Here is a 22,479-nt window from a genome sequence, read left to right on the forward strand (position 1 = left end):
TGCTTCCTAAACTTTCTCAGCCCACAGCACCCTTTCAACGGCCCAAACTTCCCACAGCAAACTGAATGATTTTGAAAATAATCAAGACTAAGTCACAGGAAATGACACTGTAATCTGTGCTTCAGTTTATAATTTCAGTGAGAATTGTCTTGACTTTCTTTCACTTGAGTTTCAGTATACAATATGAGCTTGTTTCAGTGAACACCACCTGTGTAATATTTGGTTCTATACTCGAAAGCTATAGCTAGCTTTGTAGGTCCCTTTTCAAACATTATCACGTCTGATTACTGCAGTGTATCTGTGTAATTAATATTGATATAAATGTATGCCACAGTTGTTACACACACTAATTGTGTGCAAGATATTGTTTCATCACCTCCATTTCATCTCCAGCACTGTTCTTAAAATTCTAAACACATAATTACAAAATTATTATAAAACGTAATCAATAAAACCCACAGTATAGTCTGACTTCAAGATATATCATAGAACTAAAGCAATCTTACTAGTTTAAGCAAACTGTTAAACTGTCAGAAAAACATGTAGTATAATTAAAGAGTAAATGTTAAAGTAAATGGACCTTTTACTACAGTTCAGAAAGCTGTATCACACCTTGCAGTACCTGGTTTCTTAAGACCTTAACTGAAGAGATTTTAGACATACAGCTGCACCTGAAAGGATCTGTACACCCATGTGTACAACTACATAAAGGAACTACTGCAAAGGGGACATTTGAAATAGCAGGAAACTGCAAACAATGCACACACATATTTAAAAATAGGAGAAATGGAAATAATAGCTTTCCAGCTTGAAAGTTAGATTCACTGCACAAACAGGAGTACCATAACACCAAGGAACACCTACATACAACCATACAGCAGGTCCAAATGTGTATAATACCTCCTCCCAGCCTCCATAAAAACAAGCTAATAAGTACTGCCGGGTGAGAGCCATCCCTCTCCCCTCCTCCTCCCTCTACTTTGAACCCTGTAAGCTATACCTGTGATAGGCCTCACGCCGGTACTTCTTCATGGCTAGTCCATCCATGTTAGCTGGGAGGTCCGCATAGTTCTGTAGCCGGTCGCTCCATGAAGTAGTCATCTTCAAATCCGTTTGCAGTGAAATCTGATGAAATAAAAGAGCAGTAAGTGTGAGTGCATGTCTGGAAAAAATTGAACAACAAAAGCAACCATGCTGTTTAAGGGTAACTTGTTTACCTCAAACGATCTTTTGTGCTCAATACAATACATGCTCTGCGAACAGCAACCCACGTTCTCTGATCTCTTGCTCTTAATCTATAGAAAATTCTGGCTTGAAATCAGATTGTCCCAGCATAAACCACAAAAATAACTAGGAGAACAATGAGCACACAGCAGAAACAGACGAGTATACTGTATCGATTGTACCAGAAATACAGTACTACTTCAATTTATATTCAAACAAGGGCTTTAACAAAACCTCTGCCATAAGCCATCAGCAAGCCGCACAGTAAGGTAAAAAGGGAATATTTTTTTCTAAACAGGATATAATACCCGGTGAAACCCAGACTACACACTGGTGCAGAGCATCACGCCCATCAGTCTTGGTGAGGTGTCCTGACTCGTGGTGTTTCTAGCAAGCCAGGCTAGAAATTGACAGTTTGCTATTGAGCAACAGCATCTAGCACACTAGTGCCACTAAGGTGCTGCGCGTTGGATAAGTGGGTATATTGATTGGGCTTTCCTTATGTCTTTTATTTATCTTTCTTAATTTTCACAGGCTTGACATTCAACAAGTTAAATCACCACATCAAGTCTCTTATTCACAAATGATCAATTCATCAAAATTAAGCCCAAAACAACAGGTTCAATACACAAAATCTGTAAATACGTATAATCACACACTGAAGTTTGCATTTGATAGCATGTATATTTTAATTTTCAAATCATTCAGAACTAATGAAGACAAAAAAAAAACATTATTCCTCAACACCACCCTTCCACTTGTTTCTGTTTCTGAAGGTCTAAAAAGGAAGATTGTTGAACTGTAGCTCCTTGGCAAGCTCAAGACAACTGGCAACCCAAGGCAATACTTGGACATTGTAATTACTCTTGATTATAGCTTGCAATTTTAAACGTCCCAAAATTAAAGTCAGAAAAATATCCCACCTACGTATAATTTTGCACAGGCTATCATATAGAAGCTTTACACACACAGTAATGTGGGTTTCAACAGCGCACACTATAGGAGGAAACTCGGGGATAAGCAAAGACATAATTTCTTCAGACTGGCTCGGAGCAGTTATCCATTTTTAAACAAGCCACTGGTTCTCACAGACAGCTGCACAATTATCCCCATTGCAGGAGCAATCAATAATTAAAGCATGCGACAGACAATCTACCCATCTACTTCATTAGCAGATCATTTTAAAATTGCATGAAAAGAAAGGAAGGTCTGAAATTTGTTCATCTAAATTGTTTGTTCAAGCTGAATCATTGCAATCAGCATTTAAAGAAATCACCCATCCACAGCTAATTAGAAATTCTGTCAAACTCTATGGCCAAAAGAAAAATCAGTCTGCAGCTAGTTCTCCATGGTACTAAGGCAGATCTATACTACAAGATATCTTAATTGGCTGACCACAGTTCTGACTTCATTCAAATGACCAGACGCTATGTGCAACTTCAGTACAGTAGTTATCAAGCCACGGCTAAAATCTAACTAAACAACCTTAGAATCTAGAATGGTCCCAAACTCAGGTCCTGGAGGGAAGTTGGGCCTTGTGTCTTCTGATTAATCCAATTAATCTAATTATTTTCTTAATCAGACATACAGTATGTAGGATTTGTCTTGAGGTCTTTTACGGTTGATTCCACAAGACATTTAGTTAAATAACCATTAAAGGTACAGTTGGCTATAAATAACACTGGAGTGTGGTTAGAAGTGTTACAATTATGCAGCTATTTAATAGGAACAATAAACCAGATCATACTACTTCCTCTGGGAACTGAGGCTGAGACCCTTGTTCTGAAAGTTGGATCTGTGGAGGGAACATGAAACATGAGCACATAGGACTACTCTTCTTGAGTCAATCTGCAGTAAAAAGAATAAACCTCATTTTACTAGGCAGAGTTGGTAGCTTGTACTCCCCAGAAAGTTGTATAATCCAAAACACAGGCAGGCCCACGCAGGCTATGCTGGGTTTTTCCCCAGTGTCACTTGAGAGAGCAGCACTGTCTGGGGATGCTGCTGCCACAGCCAACGAAGCTGTTCTTCGTAAACACAAGCACAAGCTTACCAAGGAAACGACATGATAAACATAAAAATATAAAAATCTATTATACACCCATTTCCATATAGTTAAATATGTACATGTTAAGTTGACCTTTTTATTTGCCCATTATAAGCACCAAAAGTCTTTGTTATGTGTAGAATTAGGAGCTCAGAGCTTATCAAGGATAACAAACTAATGTAATGAAACTGGACTGATATAAAAGTATCAGTTAGAAATGAGCTACAGAAGTAGTATTTGGCAGAAAGGTGAAGCTCGCAGACCACCATATTAGGGTTCATACTTATGGAACTTCAATAGCACAGTTTTTCAAATCCATGAAAATGCAATGAGTTATAGTGCAAAATCATTTTCCACGTCATTAGACTAGCATCACTCTTTCCACTCGTCCTCCTGAAAACACACGGCCTCAATTCCCAAGCATAATTGTTCCTCCAGTACCATAAGTAATGAATACTGTGCAGTATATATACCAAGTGAGACAGGCAGAAAAGCCCTCATTATAGACATAAAAACAAATGTTGCCACAGCCAAAAAAAATTAGTTCCAAGTGTTGCCTCAGAAACTGGAAAAATTATACCTCACCTTCACTTTGTTCTGTAAGCTTTTATGCAAACATTTTCACATGCTATTTTTATTTTATTAATTAAGATTTGGTGAATATGATTCCTGCTGGGAAAAACTAAAGCAATACTCACTTGAATGTTCATTCACCACATCTACTAAAGACCATTAAAATGTACAGTTGTTGTGAACTACATTTTCCATTACACCTTATGGGGTGTTATACATTCTTCTTTTTTACTTCTGAAGGTGTTTCAGTTGAATAAATGTTTTATACTGGAGAGAAATACTCTTAATTTATTTTTTTCAAATACTGCCCCACCTAGTACTTCCTAAAGCGTCAGAATGACATACTGTAACCTCTAAGCAAGCCTAGAATGAGAATTTGCTAATTTTATGTTATTAAATGAAGCAGTTTCTCCAGACATTAGGAGAATACTCTATAATTGCCCAACATGTTTCTTGGGTTTAAACAATTTGAGCATTACTAGAACCTTTAGACTATTAACGGTTCCAGCCTTGATCAAGAAGTTTCCACTTTTTCTTAACTGAGATATGGAAATAATAATGATTTTAAAAGAAGTGAAAAAAAAACAAGATTAGCAGACTAATATCTGAGATGTACTGCATCTGTACTAAATGTGTAACAGTCTGATTTTTGTTAACATAGAATTCTAAAGAGGGCTTTGTTCCTATCTGGTTATTTATAGTGTTCTTGTCCGGCTCACTCCTGCTGGAATACTGCTGAGCAAGTTAGCACTGCCATGGCAGCTGGACACACCTCCCCTTACCTGTCAGTCAGTGCTGATTGCTATGGAAACGAGTTCTGAAAGGAGACCTGAATCACCTGTGAGCTATGTATAATCAGGTGGATTAGGATATCTAAGAACCGATCAGGGCTCTTAAATATCCTAGACCTGAGTTTAGGTCTGACCTTATCTCCACCCCCTAACCTTGATCATGTGTTCTCACTTGTTCTGCACAGTTCCAATATAATATGAATAAGATAGCATTTATAAGTAGAATTTGCTATTCCTGATGTCAAAAACTGCCCAGACATCTTAATGAAGTGTTCCAAAACTGAATGTGGGCATCGAAGAATGAAGCATTCTAAATTTAACACATCAAAAACATTTTCTATTGAATGAAGAAACCACAATGCAGGAAGCCTTGTATGAAACTACATACAATGCAGAAACTACAACATGCAACAATTAAACTCTATAGCTAGACAATTTCAGTTGTCTATGTTTGATGTTTGTTTCTGGCTAAATGTTGTCATCATTGAGATAAATGCTTTTTTCGAGCTTACTCATGATTTCTGTCAATAACTTAAAAGGGCATACTGTAGTTCACCTTCTATAATCTACAGCAATAATGTTGTGCAAGTCTTGGGTATGAACAACAAGCTAGTTATGCTTATTAGGACAAGATCCATGGAGTTAGGCCAAAGAAAGGAGCATTTTGAAACACAACTTAAAAAAACTGCTGTGTCAGGCAATGTCTTAACAGAGTGTTAGCAAACATATGATTAACTCCTTTTGATATAAATGTCTCTTTTCGTGTTTAAAAACGTAGTGCTGAAATATTATAGAATTGCCTTGATTTAAAAAAAAATAGTTTTCATTGTTGCACAATATTTGCAGGCAACAGGACCTATATACAGAAATATACAGCACCCGTTAGATATTCTGATGTTATTATTTTGTTAAATGATTCTTTTCTACATTGTGTGCATACTGTATACTGTATATTGTTAATTACACACATAAAAATCATTCAATATAAGACAGTATAAATTATCCATTCAAAGGATAAGGAGTGAGATACAGTCTAATAATAATGACTCAACCACAAAAAATGACATTAGAGTTCAATGAAAAACATCTTATCTACTGAATCAAAATAAAAAAAGCAGTTCTTGTTTCAATCTCAGAAAGGGAAACATCGCAGAGTGCACACTTTGAATGTTTTTAGGAGTCGATCTTTTGTGACACAATATTTAAATCAGGCTCTTTAGAGAAGAACTCTGGCCAGTATCCCCCTCAATCACTTCACACCTGCCAGGGAAGAAGCCCAGATTCAGAGCTCACAGACACAAGCCTTTTCAACCGGTGGGACTTTCAAACCCTGGCAGTGTGAAGTGATAAAATTCAGGCCATAAAAAGGCACCAAATTTTCCCTCTGCACCAGCATCAAGTGTTGTTTAGAAAAGGTTTGTGTCAGCAGGAATTCCAACATTGATCCATTGTGGAGCAGAGGATAAGCAGGCTGCAGCATCTCACAACAGCAACTCAGATTCTGAAGAGGACTGCATCACAAAGACGGTGCCCAGCCTAGAAAGGTTCAGAACAGCACACAACTCGGCACATTCATCTTGATAGGAGCCACCTGGAAAAAATCTCCACTCACATCTTGCCCAGATGTATGGCTTAGCAAACAATGCAGTGCCCACCACTGGGATAAAATTATTTTGCTGTGCTCGATTCCGTTCATAAGCTGCCAGCAAGGCAACATTCTCCGTTTTAAACTCTTCAGGGCTCTGTAGCTCTCTTCAGAGGTCACATTCAATTCAATTCAATTCAACTTTATTGTCATTAAACTTACACAGGTGCATAGTATAATGAAAAGTGTTTCTCATTAGTCACTCAGGTGCAGTATATAAATAGGACAGAAGATAAGACAATAGACAGTTACACAATAGCAATAACAGTAACATGTAATAACATAACATAAATAACATGTAATCTATGCCCTTGTCTTCTGTGTTAGTTCATGTAATTTAATAAATACTGCCACAGTTGTAGAATTAAAACTTTAAACAAACTGTGTAATGTTTATCTTTCTTTATGCTAGACAATTCTAGCTGAACTCTAGTGACTATTCCTCTCATTTTTAATCTTTCAGGGTACACTGATAGTTGATAGTGACTTTTTTAAGTCATGAACTTAATGCTTAGAAACTAACAAGAAAATTATTTTCATTTGATTAAATTTCATTTTCTCTTTTGCACAATTTTGTGTTCTAATTCAATGATTCAATGGTAAAGAGAAGAAGAGAAGAGTCTACTAAATTATCATAATAAAAGGACAATACTTGTTCCCTCCTTTGTTTGTGCCTACGATGTTATGCTCTGCTCACTGAACTACCTTAAGGCAATGCAGCGACAAATGAAGGGTGTGATATAAAGCACCATGAAAAAAACACTAAAAAATAAGACCAAAACACTAAACTATGACCCACAAACACAAACAGAAAGAGAAAAAAAGCAAGCATTTCGTGGTTTTAAAAACTACACCTTTCATAATTCATCAAGGATTCGTCCGCTCAGTCCTAAGGTACTGTGTCTGCATTAGGACAGGCGGCACTATAAATTACATCCAGCCCAACCCTGGGCTAATCCTTGAGAGCCAAAAGTAAAAGTAGATTCCTGACGCCATGCCTAATACAAACTGCTTGCATTAGTTGCCAATTGCCACAACAATCAGTTCACTTGCTCATGTTTCAAGAGGATTTGCTGGTGAAAGGTAAGCTGTGTCTTCTTTGACACATATACATAATGGATATAAATAAATCCTGGAACAACAGAAAGTTGCCTACAGAGTTTCAAAGTAGCTTTCAAATTGTATGCTCTCTTTTACAGCTTGACTATCTATCTAGGGACACGTTTATATGTTCCATGTGATGATTATGATTAAGAACTACATGTTTAAAAATAAAAAAACAAACACTTTAACAGTCTTCAATAAAGGCATGAACCAAATTCAAGAAAAGCTGTAAAACCAGCAAAGCCACTGGTTCCTAACCTACTTATTCTAGATAACCTGGCAAATCACATAGACAAGCTTCTTTTTTTAAAAAAAGGCATCTTAAACTCATTCAGCATTTTAGAAAAAGACATCTTTGCTTGCTTAAATTACCTTATTTTATTTTAAATGTGAAAATTCACACAGTATAGTATGTTGCATTTTGAGGAAGAATTGTCAGAATGTATCTAAACCAGATACTTGATATTTATTAAACAGGCCTACTGTATATAAAATCTGATTATTCTCGAAAAAATCTGTTTAGCAAAATTAATATCCATGTTTTCTAAAATATACCAAACACAGCAAACACCAAGGCAATGACAGAGAACCTTAGCAACGTCTTTTTCCTAAAAGGTCAAAAGTGACTAAAACCATCACAAAACAAAAAAGGAATCATGAAATTACTGATTGCGGGGTTTTGAAGCTTTTTATAAAAGTAAAAAATAATTTAAAAAACACTCGGCAAATGTTTGGTTCCAATATTCAATATTTTAGTGATTTCTCAAAAGGAATCTAGCCTCTGTGTGTCAGATCTCTTCCGAAAATATTCCACTACATCTGAAACACATCACTCCATTAAATCACCCTTACTGGTTGGACAAAGAAAAAGTAAAGGCCAAGTAAAATAACAGATCTGTAAAATGTGTCACATTTTAAGAGCACTTCTATCCTCCCTTAAAAAATATTTTTAGATCTTGAATTAAGGAGCCTTGCACAAAACGTCTCTCTGGGCTTTTGGATGGGTAGGCGTTAATAATACAGTAAATGTGGCAGCACAGTCTACCTTGACTTGTGATGTACAATTTGTTCTTATTACTCTTCCAAGCAATGCCAAGTGGAATATTGCTATTTAGTGTGATATGTATGTGTATATTACCAGCACAATGTATCTAATATTGTCTGTGCTTTTTACTAAAAACACCTCGTATTTACGAGCAGTTTTTCACCTCAGCTGGAACCTTATATCTATGAGAAGTTTTTTGAAAGAAGTAATGTTCCTGTTGTTTAAAAATGATAGGTCCTCAATTCAAAGATTAGAAGATACAACTCAATATAAAATGCCTTGAGAAGTTGCTCTAATGGAGCACCAGACTGCTGTCTTTTTCTAAACTGGAAAGAGGATAGTGGTCCCAGATTCGAGATTCCAAACATTTCAGTAATAAACACAAGTAATTGGTCACTTATTATCCGTCAGCGAGGGTGGCTTCTGTATGTCTTCAGATTATGTGTAAAGAGCCACCAGGAGTAGAGCAATTTAACGTTCTGGGGCAAAAACATAGACGTACAGTAGTGTAACGCTTCAAACCTGTTCTTTATATTCACATGACAAGACAGGCAGATTTAACTTCTTTCTCAGGATTCTTTCAACAAGACTGAAAATGCCTGACTTCCAGCAAATCTTATTACACAGAAATGAATAACCCTGCAAAATGCCCAGAGGACTTCATTCATTATCCTTTATTAAGCAAAGACCAGTGGAAAATCATGAAAAGAGCTGGCAGAAACCTTGTCAATTTTGTCATTAAGGCTACATATCATTTTTAGTGACACAGATAACATTTTTTGTGTCTGTGCAATGAGTTGCACTATGCCCTGGGGCGAGTGAAGAACACTGAAATCCCATCTTTCATGACTATAGCTTTGCCACATTAAACCTAGCGGTTCAGAACCAGTGTACTTTTAAACTACACTCTGTAAAGCACTGCCCAGGCACATCACTCCATTAACGCTACTAGGAGGTTTAGACCAGCTGTTAAAACAGCTGTTACACTTCCCAGTCCCTGTAGGTGGCTTTGTGATTTGAGAGTGACCAAGGTTATGGGTCATTTACTTTTTTTTTTAGATGGGGTTTTTCAGACCTGCGTGGAACCATGTTTGCAGAGATGCTGGTGTGAAATCAGGAAAAAAAGACCAAGTCTCCTTTTGTATTATTTCTTCAGATAGACTCAGAGTTAAGCTTGCGGCCCAGGGAGACAGCAAATGGACAGCAAGAAGGCTCACTTTCTGAATGCTTGGCAGGCAGTGCTCTTGAAGAGAAGAAGTGTGTTCTTTGTACGTGTGCAAACAATGGGAAAAATGCCTTCTTGGACTAAAAACAGTGAAAGGAGAAGGGGAAATACCATCAGCAAACTTCCATCTGGTTTCTTGAAAATGTAGAACATGATTTCACAGCATCTCAAAGAAAGCACAGGCTCAACATGCATGTCTTAGGCTGTTTTCAAACCTTATTTACTTTTCTTTTTCCTTGATAACTTTTTAAAATATTTTTTTATTAAATAACAGCACATATCTAATTTTTCTTATTGCTTTAGAAAACTCCTCTTCTCACATTCAGGGCTGTTTTCCTTTAAAGTGCTTTTAAATAAATCTGGATTGCTGTCATGTCTTATAGCTAAAAAAAACACCTTAAATGACTTGTTTCACAAAATGTCATAATAGTGCTTTTCATTTATTTATACATATGCCTGCATTTGATCTTTCCATTTATTTCTTCTTTTATTGCTACAATTTTATCATCTGAGGAACTGAACCAAAATATTGCCTCTGTCTCTCCCGAAGAGGACCGGCTGTACTTTTAATGAGGAAACACTTCTACTGTATCTTATCAAGACAATCCATGCTTTGGGCTAGCCATTCTGCTGCCCATCTCTGCTTAAACATCCCAAATATGGGGAAACATCTCCTTCAACACAAAGGCCCTTTGATGCAGACTGAAGGCAATGTAACTGTTCAGCAATATTCAGAAACACGTCAATCTTTTTTTCTGTTCCTATTAGCAATTTCACCTTTCTAGCTGAGAAATATGAGACGACAATGTGCTTGGATTACAATGGAACGACTTAATTTGTTGAGCTCGTGCCAGTGTCGTTTTCTTTCCCCCTGACCTGGGTCCAACACGACATCTGTGAGACCAACTCACTGCTGCCAACAATGGGAGACAACTGTGGCTGTCCAACCTTTCCCAGCTGACTGCAGCTGCACAGTCTGCAGTCTATTCAAGAGCACTTTAGTTATGTGCGTCAATGCTGACGAGACCCTGCTAATGCTCAGGGACAGGTTTGACAGTGCATCACATTTCTTACTGAAACCTGTGATTCCCTCATCTGTATTCCTATTATGTTTTAATGATTTGCTGGACAGATGTCTGAAAATGTATCATCTGATCCAATAGACACTGAGCGTTGCATTTGTTTTGCGCATTTCCATTTATCCATTTGAAGATATGACACATCAACAGTGCAACTTCCACTGTCACCTTAAAGCAGTTGAAATCATCTGCATTCTGTTTCATTTCCTTATTCTAGCCTGTGGAACACTTCACTGCTCTGATTAGATTTGCGTCACCGTAGCCCATCTGTATAATCTTGCAAACAACTATGATCAACCTTAATATGGGGTTAGTCAAAATGTTGTTGACAAGTAGAAATGCCAATTATTTTACTCAAGTTTTGCTTTCTCCTCCACAGATGAGGCTGCAGTTGCACAGTACCCACAATGGCGTCACCTGTGGAGAAATCATTGTTTGTTCTTCGTTATCACGACACTAAAGCTTGAGACTCCATCCTTAAGTGATACAGGCACTTTGTGAAGCGTGGATGCATCTGCAAGGGCAAAAGCACACACAGGTCGTCCTTGCACAGACGACGCGACTGCGGAACGTGTTCGAAACGTTGATATTTATGCTTTTGTTTGAATCTTTTTTTGTCACAGTAACCCATGTAATTCATTTGGAATAAACTGTCAAAGTTGTCGACAGCATTTGGACAAACCCTGTATAAAGAAATGAAGCTTAGATGTTCACATTGACGAAAACCGGAATAACAACCCCTTATAATCTGTGAAATATATATTTTCAGCAACTGCCTCTTCTTTTTGAAGGGTGATGCACTGGATTAATCTATCAATATTTTTAATACAAAATCACTATCAATAGCCAAAGATGTACATCAATTTCCCTATATATTATTTATTTTTTCCAGTTTGACTCAATAATGACGTGGACAACTGAGAAGGAGTCTACTGTTTGTGCTGTAGAAACTGGTAGAATTTTGTGAACTTTTAGTCAGGCACGGTCAGTGCTGCACTGAATTCATAACTGCGCAAATATTACTGTGTTTCTCTGTTTTTCAGCTGTTCACACAATCAATTTACTTGAAACAGGCCAGCCAGATATTCATAGAAAACATTCAAAAAGTAAAAGAGTAAAGCACCTCAAGAGTAAAATCAAAGGTATTGTTCTTAGTTCTCCTGCTGGAGTCTTTATTAAAACAGCACTCTAAGCAGATACAGCTGAGAATCTGAGGAATCTCATAAAGAAGCAAAGTATATACAGTACGAAACATACAGTACGTTTCATATAAAACACAGTAATGAAAACAAGCAGTAAGGACAAACACATTGCAAAATATAAACGGGATTCTCTTCTAAGGTTACAGACAATGTTAAGTAAAAAAATCTCTCCGTCCTTGAACTAAAAATAAATACCCACAATGTTAACCACGGAAAATAAGACCCAGCAACCGCAGTGACATGATGAATGTGCGCATGCATCTCTCCTCACCTTGGATGATGAGGCACCTATCTGCTCCATGCAGCGCCCAGGGTGACAGTGGTGAGAGTGAAACACAGTAACACCCAGCTAGTCGCAGATCAATGCCTGGACAGAAACACATGCCCCCAGGGCTCCGACATCTTTAATATCTGGATGCCACTCACAGCTCACACCGGCTTCCCTTTCAACTCTTAAAGGCATCAAGACACTGCCACCATCTTTCATCCTTATATGCTTCAAGGGCCCTTCCAGCTATCTTTTCACATTCTGGGACCCAAGCACTAATGTCATACAGCCTTTAGGAGTTCTTTATACTTAGATGATGTCTTCTGATAACGACAAAAATTGAAAACCAATTTCCAACGAGTTGGAGGGCTTCAGCCTGCTACTTGTAGCCCAGTGACAGGGATTGAAATAAATTAAGGACCAGAAACAGGGAGGTAGTTTTGGAAAGAATAGAAACATTACTATCTTAAATGGAAGGCCAAGAGCTAAAAAGAAGTCAAATGTCCATTGAAATTCTTTTTTTTCTTATTTGAAGTTGCAATCATAGACTTCACAGGATGAGATAAACGAGTTTCCAAGAACAAAAGAAGTGACTGGCAAATGAAACTTTTGGTAACGCCTGAAATAAGGTTTGCCTTTAAAAGGTATAAGATAACAGTTCTACGAGATAAACTTTGCTATCAATGACCTCCATCACGCAAGACCAAAAAAAGAACTGAGATAATTTTTTCCCTTTTGTTTTAATACCAAACTTAGAACAAGGCTGACAGGATTACAGGACGTCCTGCTTATTCAGCACAGCAGCCAGTCTACGGGGAGAGGGTACACAGCAGATACACACATTAATGAGAGAGATTTATCCCTGTTCTAATCACTTTCTTTATCCCTGTTTCTGTATTTGGGCAGGAGAAATATCTTTCCACAAAACTACAGTTAAAACGAATTAAAATGACAAGGAATTCTGAAAAAGACATGTGAAACAAAACATTATACCAGCTGCAGCTCATTCTCTTTTTACTTATGTGTGTGGATGACTATGATTTAGGACACTGGTTAGAATAACATGTAATTGTGTTAATATAGCACTGTACTTTCCATGCAGAAGGATCCCAAAGCACTTTAATTATAGTTGGTGACCCACTTTACTCCCTACTGAACTGCAGCACCCAGCTGGGTACCAGTGGCCAGGCAACCACAACGCTTTAGCAACCCACTGCCCTGAAGATCAATGAGAGAGAGGCTTTATTACCCCCAGGGGGCAACTTGCTTTACTTAGGAACAGCAAAATGAATTAAGAAAGAACTTTAGGAAGGCCATAATGTTGAAATTTAGCCATGACACCAGTATTAATGTCTGCAGTTTTACAAACAGTGCATACTGTATCTTTAATGATCGTGTACTCAGAAATTTGGTTTATCATCTCATCCAAAAGGTTGGAGTGGTGTCCTTCGGCACCACACTGCGGTACTGGCTTTGCAACCTGTAGTGCACAGGACCTCCTGGTCCACCAGCATCACTTACAGCAGCTGGTCTCCTATCCCAGTACAGACCAGACGCAGATTTTGTTAGATCCCAGAAACTAAAAGACTAGTGTACAAGATGCAATATCGTCGTCACCAGAGTTCGCTGTTGCAGTTAGGCTGATCTCATATCATGTACTGTATAAAAGACTCATTTAAATTTCTCAAATTATTTTTTTGTTTGTTTTTCTTCATATGTCTGCTGCCCAAATCCCCACTTGAAGCCCAAGTGAGGTAACAATAACAACAACAAAAAACAAATTTCATATCGATGATACACAGGATAATACCTAACAATCCACTCCTGCCGCGTATGACTGATTCTACAGTTTTAATAATGAAGCATTAGAACATGAACAGTAAAAGAGCGAAGCAAACAGGTTGAACTGCTCATAATGACTATTAATTAATGCTGGAACTCAGCGTCCCCAGCAAAACAGAATACTGATGAACACTAACTAGTACTGCCAGTGCTAAATCACAATAGACACATTTAATTGAGCAATGAAGTTTGGGCTGTCCCATAAATCACCGTAGATCCCATAGGCAACAGACATCCGACTGAACCGTCCAATACCCAACACTATGATTTCTGATTGGAATGGTAGGTATTTTCACCCAGAAATGTCGCCTTTTGTCGTTTCTTAGCCCACCCCTATGGCTCCGTTGAACGCCCGCCGTATCCTACCCCGGAGCTCAGCTCCTCAATACCTTTGTTATATAAGAGGTTAGCGCCTTGCAGAATGAAGTACTGGGAGGTATGGATGACACACGTCATAAACCACTCAAGCTAAGAATCTCAACAGCCGAGCTATCCAGAAATACAGGATTCCAAAGAAAAAGGCAAAGTTCTAATGGCCCTCGGAAGGAAATTACAATACCGGTCCTTAGCAAAAAAGTCAAAGCATCAAATTCTTGAAACTAAGCTAAAAACGCACAAATAAAATGCAGCGACCAACAAATTAAATCAAAATCCTCTGTGGAAACGAAGCTGGTATTTCTGGTGTCCTTTGTCCGGAATTCCTCTCTGCCCTGCAGTCAGAAGTAGCACTTCACTCTGCCTAACTGATCCTTAAATAGTGCGTATGGACGTAATAAAAAAACACATTTCTTTCATCACAGCTGCATTTGAAAATCTTTCAAGATCAGAACAAAGATATGACTGTTATTTTTATGATTTTACGGGGGCAATGCTTTCTTTGGCTCTGCACCAGAAAAAAAAACAAGCAGGCCACTTCATTTCCTGGCTTTTTCCCGTATTAATATTTTTGTTACTAGTTTTGTTCATGGCTCCTTAAGCACTGACATTGATTTTCACACGTGCTGTGGAATAGGTAAAAGAGAGTCGTTTTCCTCTGTGACAATTTTAACTTTTGTGGTACTCGAGTTATATTTCTTACATATAAAAACTACACCGTACCAGACGCGAGTTACTTACCTCTCTCCCACTGTACGGCTACAACTGCACTGGCATCCCTTCTGGGCATGCGCATGGAGCGCACTATTTTGTGGGGCAATCGAAAAACTAATAGACCTCACCGCTGTACGTGTGGAGCATACACAGTCGAGATGTCTTCAAAGCGGACTATAAGTGAGGACAATGTGCCAGATGTTTACATACAATGCAATTTTGTCCTGATACATATTTAATTGCAGTGTACTTGTTATGTCGCCATTATATTGCATTTTTAATCGCCACCATTAAAACAATATGGCCAGTTCTTTCCAATCTTGTCCTGTTACTGTTTTCTTTGATTTTGTTCAGGATCGATGTCTTTAAAATTGCAAGATTATCCCTGCCATATAATTCATCTTTCTTGATTTTAATATTGTTTTGATTCTCATGAGAGCAAAATCTGAAAATATTAGACACATCAAAAGTGTTTAAAGAAGGCTTTAAAATGCACGACAGACTAGAAGCTGAGGAGATGCAAAATATGAACTCTCGTTTTTACCTTATATCCTTTTTAATATAAAGTAAATATAATACTTTACGTACACCGTTTATCTTTCTGGTTAGGTTTTCAGCACTTAACCTTATTTACCATTGTTGCCATAAACAACTGCATTAAGACTGAACTGCATCCGTGATTACGTGACATCACGATGTTGAAATTTATTGACGCTCCCTTCCGCGGTGAGCTAACAGAGGTTGCAAAATCTCTCGCAAACGACTTGGAATCAGTCGAAATCAATTGTGTTTTTTTTAAACCCTAAATAATCTAAATAAATATCTAAACGGCTGTTTATATAAAAAAATACTTAAGAATTATACATCTTTCAGGCAACGTTATCTATAATACAGAAGTGGTATACCACGCGTACATTTACAGTACGTTTATTACATACCAACCACACACAACACTAAGTGTGGAAATACACAGCACGGATTGCCAAAGTCCGCGTAACAGGTTTAATAACATTGTCAGTGCAAATCGTATGGAATAACAACACCGCGAAAGTAAACTACGAAGGTACAATATAAACTAATTGCTGAAAAGACTATGAATTTGAACCACCAACTGCTAATGGCCGCTTCGAAACACATCTGAAATTCTCCCTGACCCCGACCCACAGATTATCTGTTTAACAACAACGACAATAGTAACTTATTTATGCCATTAGTTTTGTTTTTACTAATAATACTATTGTTATTAAAAACAGTGGACAAAATCAACAAAGCTTTTCAGAAGAAAACAGTGAAACATGAACCAGAGGGCACAAGTGAGAACTGTGAAGTGCATTTAAAACAGAAACCAGGGGGTAGTTCTTTACCCAAAGGGCTGTGGGAGAATGGAACGAGCTATGTAGTTATATTGTTGAAGCCGGTACACTGGCTTCCTACAAAGCACTGCTGGATGAAATCCGTTAATAAACTCACTGCTAACTACCAAACAGGCTCTTTTTTGTGATCTTTATTATGTTTGTACACTAGGACCACTGCTCTCACGTTCTTGTGTTTCATACTGGCCACAAAATAAGTTGACCATTTTTCTTTTCAATCAGTCGTTGCTCAACAGAGTTGAGCTGAGTTGGTGCAACTTTGCTAAGTTGCATTTTCGGAAGTAGCTGGACAACAGTTAATATGTCCCTGATTTCAACAGATTATTGCAAAAAATGTTTGACCTCAGAATTAAAAAGAACTTTTAATACCAATACAAAGTATAAGTCATTGTGTATGGAATGTATTATATGTAGATTGCATGCTATATCGCTATACAAATACTCCACAGTATTGCAGTTTATATCCTAATAAGTTTCATCTCGGCACCCTGGGGTGTATAAGCGTGACCCTTTAGCAGAATTAGGGATTCCAGGTGGTTGTAGATGTGTGAGGTGCATCATGGTGCCACCTTTTTTTCTGTGCTCGTCTTGCTTGTGAAAAAGAGAAGCTCGCATACTATCTGAGCTCACACCTGAGTGCTGTTGTGTCCTTATTCCTCCTAATATACATGAATGCTTAGTGCCTGCAGGGTGTCTGAGCTGTGGTCTAGCTGAGCAGTCTGAGTAACCTCGCAGTGGCGCAGTTCATTTTACTTGTAAGTAACGTGCAACCCAGCCTGTGGTGAAATTGAGGAAGCAGTGGAGGTTCGACCCTCTTCCCAGCAGCCAGGAGAAGTTGAACCCCTGGCCTTACAGGAGTGTGGAGTTTCCCAGAGGAGGAAAGCAAGCAGAGCAAGTGATTTGACCAGCACAGCCCCAGAAAAAGCAGCTAGCTCCCCTTGCAAACAATCAAGCAGTACCACCAGAGAGACACGACCAGCGCTGTTTGAGGGCGTGCTCAGAGAGAAATCCGCCAACAAAAAAAAATTACTTACACGTACTGTACATAGCGCTTCTCTGGACACTCCACTCAAAGCGCTTTACAGGTAATAGGGACTCCCCTCCACCACCACCAATGTGCAGCCCCACCTGGACGATGTTAGGGCAGCCATTGTGCACCAGTATGCTCACCACACATCAGCTCAGTGGGGAGGAAAACAGAGTAATGAAGTCAATTCACAGATGGGGATTATTAGGAGGTCCTTAATGGTAATGGCCAATGAAAAATTAGGCCAGGACACCTGGCTAACACCCCTACACTTTTTGAGAAACGCCCTGGGATTTTTAATGACCACATAGAGTCAGAACCTCAGTTTTTCATCTCACCCCAATGACATCGCCTTTTTACAGTATAGTGTCCCCGTCACTATACTGGGGCATTAGGACCCACACAGACCGCAGGGTGAGCTCTCCCTACTGGCCCCACTAACACCTCTTCCAGCAGCAACCTATGCTTTCCCAGGAGGTCTCCCACCCAGGTACAGACCAGGCTCACACCCGCTGAGCATCAGTGGGCTGCCAGTTGTGAGTTGCAGGATGATATAGCTGCTGGATTTAAAACTCCATGCCCCCAGCACCACCTGAGGTGGTGGACAGCTGACATCACTGGGCCAAGAGCAATCCATGCAGCCTTGGCCATCTGGAGGAGATGGTCAGACTGGTGCCCAGAAGCTCTCCTTTATCACAGACGAAGACAGAGAAGGACCAGCTGTCTCAGGCCTGTTCCTTTGGCGTCAGAGTAGTAGTTTCAGAATAGGAGTAGCAAAAGTGAAAAGCACTACAGAGAGGATGTGAGGACGTGACTGGCCAGTTGCCCTCTCCCTGACTGCAGAATACAACCAGACAGTACCATAAACGCACAAGCTGAGGCGCAATTAGTGGAGTGCCACAGGGATCTGTACTAGGATCTTCTTAATTTATATCAATGATCTAGACCTTGCTACTAATAAGTAACTAGTCAAGTTCACAGTATATCGGTCAGGTGATACATAAAAAACACAATTCAGAAACAGCTAAGGATTCTAATGCGAAAACAAGCCAGACACCTGGCATATGAGATTTAATAATCTCAAAAACAAGGACAGATATGCAGATAGCAGTAACAAAACAGCTAGAAACTATAAGCTCTGGGAAGCTAGAGCCTATCATGGCAACCAACAGGTGGAAGGTAGGATACACCCTGGATGGGAAGTAATTGCTGGGCATACACAGTTACAAACACACCAACGCCTACACCAGGGCCATTTGTTCTCAGAAGTTAATTAACCTACCACTATTAGTTTGAAGTGTGGGAGGAAACCAGACGACCTGGAGAAAACCCATGGGGAGAACATCCATTTTCCAAGCACTTTGTCGCCCCCCAGTGGGAAGACTCATAATTTAAATAAAGCATACAAATCTTAAATTCTCAAGTTTCCTTTATTGTACGTAGAGTTAATTAATTCTAACATCCAAATCATAAACTGCTATAAACTAAGTAGCAGCTGTTTGGGGTTTTGTGCAGTTCAGGGCCTGTTGACATGTCATCTGTCATGACGACATCACTGCGATCACCATTCAAGCAGCCAGCCTGTTCTTTGTTTTTAAATTTATATTGTGCTTCTGAGGTGAGATTTAAAACTACTGCAATACATGAATGGATCGGGGTGGTGAGGAGAGTTGTATGCGGAGACTTTCAGAAATCCTAGTATTTTAATTTGCTACGTCAGATTGTTTTCTAAATAAACTACAGGCAGACAGAAACACTGCCCTCTATAAAGACAGTATAATAATAATAATAATAATAATAATAATAATAATAATAATTGCTTACACTTATATAGCGCATTTCTGGACACTCCACTCAAAGTGCTTTACAGGTAATGGGGACTCCCCTCGTCCACCACCAATGTGCTGCATCCACCTGGATGATGCGACGGCACCCATAGTGCGCCAGAAGGCTCACCACACATCAGCTATCAGTGGGGAGGAGAGCAGAGTAATGAAGCCAATTTATAGATTGGCTTCTGTATATCTTAAAGGATTGCAGTGTGTGTGACAGATGTATATAAAAAAGTAGACAATTTCCACTGTTTATTGTTATTTGTCAGGACAGGACAGTCACACATGGATAATTTCTCTGAACCTTTCCAGGATATTTTTAATATTATTGATATATAATATTGATGATAATATATTTCTGAAATCATCTCTCACAGACATCTTTATTTTACTTTTATCATTTTTATTTAATTAAATTACACATTTAATATTCTCTGTATAAATATTGTCAGCCTTTACCATCTGTGACAGTGCCTTACTGACCTACTGTACACTTCTGTCAGTCAGATCTATACAATTTTGTCATTTTGATTTTGTCCAAAAATGTCCACTCTTTTTGTAATTGTTTCACACCTTTTACAAATCTAGAAATTTAAACTGCCAGTCTCTCACACATCGCAGGACACTTGGAAACTCCGTATCTCTGTGTTTGTCTATGTCCATCTAAACAGATATTGTAGGTTTTTATTTACATGACCTTACTTATGGGCTTCAATATCTTAAAATCTCAATCAAGTCTCTCTTTCGCTAATATACGTTAAGGCTGGGTGGATCGATAAATGCCCTTCAATCTGTGGAGGGTAATTCTTCACATTAGGAGATCACCTCATCACTTCATCGCCACCAACAACTGCTACCTCCATTTTCATCTGGGGTATCAGGCAAAGCTAAGAGCTGCTTATCACATTTTCACCTCATGTACAGCTATACTCTTCCTCACACTGATTCAGTCATAATCTTCTTTCTAAAAGCTCTGAAACCCCATGGTGCAGCACTGTCAGAGCACCAGCTCTACCTAAAGAGCTTCAACTTTTACACCAGGGTCCTGGCACTGATAGGTAGGAGCTGTAGGACAGGATGGTCTAACTGAGGGGATGGTTAGTGTCTGCAGGCTTTCTAGACCTTTGTAAAGCTGCAGCACTTCAAGAGCCTGGAGGACTTGGTCAAATTAAGCAGCTGATTAAGATCATTAAGAAATAAACCTGCAGACAAATCGTCTCTCCGGGACTAGTTTTGGACCACCTTGCTGAACTGTAGGTTTAAGGAGACTTAATGCAATTAAAGATATCTACATAAACATAATGCAACACCTAATAATAGTATGGGATAATATGCACATTCATTCACCCATACAGTATACAGTATCACAATTAACAGAATGTATTTATATTTCTGTCTTACTCTAATAGGTGTTATCTTGAAATAATTCTCACCGAAAAACAGAAGCAAATACCTGCAGTCCTTTGCTTTCTTCAGCATGTTTTCTGCCTTTTTCAAATCCATATGCATTTGCATCAGGATAGTTTTCTGACTATCATTATCACACATTTTACTCAGCCATTAATACAAACTGCACTTTCAAACTAATGCATTGTTTTGTTCTTTGGTGTCTGTCCCAACATTTCTGGCTTTTTCATCTCCCTAAATCCACAAGGCATTAAATTAAACAAGGAGATTTACTTACCATTAAAAGACCAGAGATAACACTGTTTGCTCCTTCAACTCCAAAAGTTCTGGCAGTGACACATTTAGTGAATATGACTTATTACTTCTTCTCTGAGCCTCAGTCTACATGTAGCCATCACTTTTTCTCCTTAACCAGGTCTGTTCTGCACATACCTGAAATGAAGAATGATTTTTACACGTTCTCTAACTGTACTGAAAAAAAAAAGGAAAGAAAACAACGTTTCGCCCGTGGAGCCTTCTTCAGGTGTGAGAAAGCACACCTGAAGAAGTTGTGTTCTCTTTCTTCTTTTTTTCAGCATGGAATAAACCCTATTACTTGTTCCTTTGCAGCCTACGCATGCTGACGCTGACGCAGCTACCCACCTGAACTACTACATTCTTTAACTATGTCATACCAAATGATATGTTTGTTTTTTTCATGTAAAAAATGTGCAAACTGAATAATATTTTTAATATGGCATTAACGAAAGGTTCCGTGGCGTTATTTAAAGACCAACCTTCTGAAAATAGACCAAAATGTAAAAATGCAAATGTTTTGTAACGCTTACGGCCGACAGGCACTGTGTAAGAGCCGGCGTACCAGAGCGGGTGACGTCACCGCCCTTCCCTGTGATAGCAGGACCACAGCTACTGGGCTGTGGAGAGATCTCTCTTTGGCTCACGGGGCTAGGTCGCTGCAGAGAGACGCGGAAGTCCCGGGTTCGAGCCTCCAGTCGGGATGGGGCCGACCAGATGCGGCAAGGGCGCCCGCCTGAGCCCCCGTTGCGTTACATTGGTGTCAGAAGTGGGATGGGATAGCCCTTCGCCGGGGACGGCGATTTAAGCGGGGGAGAGTGTAACGCTTACGGCCGACAGGCACTGTGTAAGAGCCGGCGTACCAGAGCGGGTGACGTCACCGCCCTTCCCTGTGATAGCAGGACCACAGCTACTGGGCTGTGGAGAGATCTCTCTTTGGCTCACGGGGCTAGGTCGCTGCAGAGAGACGCGGAAGTCCCGGGTTCGAGCCTCCAGTCGGGATGGGGCCGACCAGATGCGGCAAGGGCGCCCGCCTGAGCCCCCGTTGCGTTACATTGGTGTCAGAAGCGGGGCGGGATAGCCCTTCGCCGGGGACGGCGATTTAAGCGGGGGAGAGTGTAACGCTTACGGCCGACAGGCACTGTGTAAGAGCCGGCGTACCAGAGCGGGTGACGTCACCGCCCTTCCCTGTGATAGCAGGACCACAGCTACTGGGCTGTGGAGAGATCTCTCTTTGGCTCACGGGGCTAGGTCGCTGCAGAGAGACGCGGAAGTCCCGGGTTCGAGCCTCCAGTCGGGATGGGGCCGACCAGATGCGGCAAGGGCGCCCGCCTGAGCCCCCGTTGCGTTACAGTTTGTTTTTTCAGATAAATGTATGGCCAACATAAATCTCCACATTTTATTTGATTACGA

General features: G+C 39.5%; 1 protein-coding gene across 3 annotated transcripts in view; it reads right to left on the reverse strand.

Moving 5' to 3' along the window:
• nt5c2a (5'-nucleotidase, cytosolic IIa) overlaps positions 1–15,266 on the reverse strand; it is a 41,350-nt gene extending 26,084 nt beyond the window's left edge. Inside the window, exons 1-2 of one of the 3 annotated variants that reach the window (XM_088635678.1) lie at positions 15,161–15,266; positions 1,001–1,125 (exon numbers count right to left, since the gene is read on the reverse strand). In XM_088635678.1, the coding sequence (XP_088491804.1) occupies positions 1,001–1,101 (101 nt within the window). In that variant the 5' untranslated portion in view covers positions 1,102–1,125; positions 15,161–15,266. Of the gene's footprint in view, positions 1–1,000; positions 1,126–12,205; positions 12,389–15,160 lie in introns of those variants that run through there. The other 2 variants (XM_088635676.1, XM_088635677.1) reach the window with 2 other exon arrangements.
• Between the last annotated feature and the right edge of the window lie 7,213 nt (positions 15,267–22,479).

The sequence above is a fragment of the Lepisosteus platostomus genome, chromosome 6 (genome assembly GCF_059453375.1).
Source record: "Lepisosteus platostomus isolate fLepPlt1 chromosome 6, fLepPlt1.hap1, whole genome shotgun sequence".
In the NCBI taxonomy this organism is placed as follows: domain Eukaryota; kingdom Metazoa; phylum Chordata; class Actinopteri; order Semionotiformes; family Lepisosteidae; genus Lepisosteus; species Lepisosteus platostomus.